Source organism: Numenius arquata, chromosome 9 (assembly GCF_964106895.1).
Source record: "Numenius arquata chromosome 9, bNumArq3.hap1.1, whole genome shotgun sequence".
NCBI lineage: Eukaryota > Metazoa > Chordata > Aves > Charadriiformes > Scolopacidae > Numenius > Numenius arquata.
The window spans coordinates 11,749,139-11,753,566 of NC_133584.1; the positions used below are offsets into that span (position 1 = coordinate 11,749,139).

General features: G+C 47.6%; 1 protein-coding gene across 2 annotated transcripts; it reads right to left on the bottom strand.

Moving 5' to 3' along the window:
* Positions 1–220: 220 nt before the first annotated feature.
* RPL35A (ribosomal protein L35a) lies at positions 221–4,278 on the bottom strand. Of its 2 annotated transcripts, XM_074154004.1 has the most exons (5): positions 4,207–4,278; positions 3,749–3,791; positions 2,427–2,579; positions 1,422–1,566; positions 221–547 (listed from the first exon to the last, which is right to left on the bottom strand). In XM_074154004.1, exons 2-5 carry the CDS (start codon positions 3,757–3,759, stop codon positions 524–526), a joined length of 333 nt encoding a protein of 110 aa, XP_074010105.1. In that variant the 5' UTR covers positions 3,760–3,791; positions 4,207–4,278; the 3' UTR covers positions 221–523. The 2 variants fall into 2 exon arrangements, with proteins under 2 accessions (XP_074010105.1, XP_074010106.1); XM_074154005.1 differs by lacking the exon at positions 4,207–4,278 and having other exon boundaries at positions 227–547; positions 1,425–1,566; positions 3,749–3,759.
* Between the last annotated feature and the right edge of the window lie 150 nt (positions 4,279–4,428).

Here is a 4,428-nt window from a genome sequence, read left to right on the forward strand (position 1 = left end):
CTGCCCAGGTACTTACAGTCTCACTGCGATTCCACTGGAACCACTGGTTTTAGACTCAAGCTAGAAGTTACACCTGCCAGGATTTAGTGTCCCATCACACAGTTTTGTCTCTTACAGTCATCACTAAGTTTAAGAGAAACAGGAACAAGAAGTTTCCCTTGAGTAGGTAGGCAAGGAAGTATTTCTTATGTTCTATATAAAGCTTGTGTGCACAGTTTATCAGGTTGTAAACATTTATTGTTTAGCCCTGCAAACCATTCAGATTCCACGATGGGAGGCACAGACAGGTCGCAGTAAAGGCTGCCAGCTATTTGCCTTTAGAACGTGGTCTACTCTACCAACGCCTTGCCAGGCACGGCTCAAATCTCCGTGTCGTCTAGCTTGGAGTCACTGCTCCACCCCTGTGCTCTGAACTCTGACAGGCTACTGAAAACGAACCAAGTCCCTCGAAATAGACGGAGGGGATAAAAATCAGAAGTGTACAAAAATTAAACAGGTTCTCCATTTTATTTCCGATAAAAATTTAGATCCTAGATGGATACAGCATCTGCAAAAGACAAGAATGGAGAGAATCATGTTAGTACAGTCCAATAACAGGATTTCTATTTCAAACACAAGTTTTGCAGTTACAATCTAGATCATCCATCTCTTCAACTACTATAGAAGTGATCCCCCCATTTACACAGAAGAGCTTTAAGAATGGAGAAGTGTAACTAGTTCAGTGACTTGATGTAGGACTCTGCTGGTGCACAGGCTCCCCCAGCAGTCAGCCCTCCTGCTCACTGACAGGAACAGTCCTCACGAGTAGTTTCAGGGTTTAACTGCCACTCCTACTGTGCTTTTTCTAAGGCACAGGAGAAAGACACAAAGGAAGGACTACACCCCTCTGATACTCCTTTTGGCAACATCACTAGAAATATATTGCATCAAAACTCTGGGTGAGGGACCACAAGGGACGGTCTCACTGAAGCCTTGTGGCTAAAACACTGACTGTGCAGCAGGTACCAGCGGACACATCAGGACAGCGCAGCCCTCGGAACATTTGGGAAGAAGGACAAAAATCTATCAGCGGTAGGAACTGGAGTAGAAGGATGCAAAAGTACACATACAAGATCCAAGGTAAAAGAGATCAAGATAGCTTTAGAAGGGAGCTAAGTAAGAGCCCCAGAACTCAAAGAGCTTTTCCCGGCAACCTGAGCAAACATACAAAAACCCTGACAATGCAACAACCCCCCCTTCAGCACAAGCAGCCAGCAACAACCTCCCCAGCTCCAAAAGGAGCACTTAGCAAAGAGCAATGCTGAATACACAACAGCAACAGACCAAAACCATGGTTCAACTCTTCCTTCATACTACGTGGAATTAAAAGGCACCCTGAAAACTGCCAATAAATATCTTATTGCTAAAATAAATCCACTTACCACCCGGATTCTGTGTCCAATGGCCTTGGCAGGAAGGTTGGAACGGAACTTGGCACGAACCATGCCACTGTTCCCATGGGCACGCGTTACCTTCCCCCAGATGACTCGTGTCCTGTTGGGTTTGCCACCGGGGGTTACAGTGTTGCTGAGGAAAGAGAAGAAAAGAACTGCTGAGCACACCAGTCACGGCTCCCTACAGCACTGACCAGTGACAGGGCAGACAATGCAGCCTCTCTGAGGCAATTCCTTTATTCCACAGCAAGGAGTAAGTTAAGGCACTTAACTTTATTCCACAGCCATCTTTAATTGGACCACCTTCCACTTTTATTTAACTGTGACATTTGCTAGGCCTGGGATTTTCACTGTAAGTGAAAAGTGTTAAGTGGGCAAATACTGCATCTTGTAACTTATGAGAAGCTCCACTGGAGAACTACTAACAGGTTACTAGGCTTAAAAATTTGGAAAATACTGATGCTAATATGATCAAACAGAAAACACGTCAATTTCAATTCCAAAGAAAACGTAGTATCTTGTTTGTAAATTTTTTCCAGACACACCAAGGGCAGAGGAGACCTAAGTCACTGCTAAGTTGAGTTAGCCTGAGCTAACTCAACAGCTCATAGCACTTGACGCAAATTCACCTCACTTCAATTTACTCGATATCAAGCTGCCTTCAGTTTTTGCCAGTCTCAGGCAAAATCTGGTTCTCACCCCATTTTCTCTCTTAACATAGAATTTGTAAGAGCGGATGATTATTTCATATAATTTTCTGATCTGAATTAAGAACATATAAGCCAACTAAAGCAAAAATAACCAAGGACTTTAAAAATGAAACCAACCCAGGAAACTGGTCCACACAGTACTCCATGGACATTCTCTTGATAAATTAAGCGAAATTTATTTTTGCTCTAACGAAAGCTCTATAAACAGACTGCTCACATCCTGGCATTTGCAAAAGCTGATACAAGAGTTCGCTAATTTAGAATGACAATAAAAGTTACTTACTTTTTAGCTTTGTATACATAGGCACACTTCTTGCCCAAGTAGAAGTCTGTCTCCTGACGTGCATAGACACCTTCAATTTTCAGAAGGGCAGTGTGCTCCCGCTGGTTTCGGAGGCCACGTTTGTAGCCAGCAAAAATGGCCTTGCACCACAGCCTGAAGACATTGAAAACATTTACCAGTTATAATTCACTCCAAAGTACCAAATTTAAACAACAAATCATGTGCTGTTTCAGCAGAAAGTATTTCCACACCAGTAGAAATTTAGCTGAGGAAAAACCCCACTGCTTTTGCTTTTACAGATTACTGCAAATCCTTGCATTCAGTCAACAGAGGAAAGCTAAATAACTGGGACATGCAGTATTTATGAGAACTTTGTATCTTTCTGCTTGTAATAAGCCTCTGGCACTACAGGCTTCACACTAAAACCAAAATACTTCAACATTAGTAGGTGTTATGCTTTCAAATGTCTACAAGCACTCTGCAAGAATTAAACATTATTTTATTTCTATGCATCACAAACTGAAGTCTCCTCTGTTGCAGTAACTGCTATAGGAGAAGATATTAACTGCTGTTAATTTGTAGCCTCAAAGGAATTAACTGCAGTCTATGGGGACTTCCAGAGCGACAGCCCCACATGCACTAGACAAGTGACATTACACAAACTCCTCAACAATTCTTCATGGCAAAGACCTATCTGTACTACCCAGGCAAAGCGATTATAGAGCTCATTCCACACATCACATGCACATCATGGCCGTCTCAACTGCACCCAGCAACTGCCCCATAATGCAGCAATATTAAACTAAGATACCAGTTCCACCTTCCACACATGCACAGCAGAAGATAAACTCCAAAAACAGAGACAAAAAGCTGTGATTCAGATTCAATCCCTCCACCGTTTACAACCTCAACCCCTATATCCGTAAGAAAACCCAATACTATAATAGCCATTACTCAAAGAAACAACATGGAAAGCCTCTACTGTACACTGAAGGGTCACAAACACTGTGCTCACAAAAACACCATTAATATCCCACATCTGTTGATGGGCTAGGGACAGCACGGCACAACGTAAGAACAGCTACAACCAGCTTCAGAGAGAGGCTTCAGAACAGGGAGACACAACTGTGGGCGTTTAACAGAGAGGCCAGTAGGATACTAGGTAAAGGAGCTGTCCTGGAAAATGACAGCAGCCACAGGAAAACGGATCATTGTCCGTAGTTTTAACAAAACACTCTCAGAAACGCCCAGTTTGGAAGAAGACTTGTCAAGAGTACACTCCTAACAGCGAGCCGAGAGCCATCCCAGGACAAGCCACTCACCTCCCGGTCATGGTGTCCTCCTGAAGCCCTGGTCCCAGCAGGCCTAGAAACGACACACAAGCCATGAGCCTCCCAGGCCGGCAGCTCTGTCCAGCCGAGCCAGCGGGAGCTGCCGCAGGCCTGGCCCAGCGGCCAGAACATCCCGCCGGCTGGGGCCACCCACAGCACGGCGACAACCGCCGCCAGCCTCCCTAGCACGGGCTCCGCTTCAAAGGACAGTGAAGGGGACCCCTCCGCTTCCCCACGGAACGGGACGCTCCAGGCGCCTCAGCCCCGCTTCAGCCCCGGGCCTCAACGGGCGGCCAGGACCATCTGCAGCACATCGGCGCCATCCCGCCCTCTACCCGCTCCGCACGGCGCCAGCCGCAAAGCCCCGGGAGCCCCACGCCCGCCGGCGGTCCCATGGCGGGGGCAGCTCCCCCCGGTCCCTTCACCCGGCGCCGCCGCTTCGGACTCACCCCCACGGCTGCGAACCAAGATGGCGGCGAAAGAGAGAGCCGCCGCGCTGCCTTCCGGGATATGGGCCGCGAAGGACCCCCCCCCCCGGCGGGCGAGCACCGCCTGAACGGGCAGAACCAAAGCGGCCCCGGCGGGGTGGGTACATCTGACCCCAGCGCCATCCCTCGTCCCGTTCCTCGCGTCCCCTTTCTCCTCCGGGTGGCTATCCGGGCAAGGGCGGC

Excerpts from the sequence above, each read along its gene's own strand:
- RPL35A (XM_074154004.1), bottom strand. Across the intron at positions 1,567-2,426 it reads TATGTATACAAAGCTAAAAA|CAACACTGTAACCCCCGGTG; the intron begins GTAAGTAACTTT and ends CTCTTTCCTCAG. Across the intron at positions 548-1,421 it reads TTGGACACAGAATCCGGGTG|ATGCTGTATCCATCTAGGAT; the intron begins GTAAGTGGATTT and ends TGTCTTTTGCAG.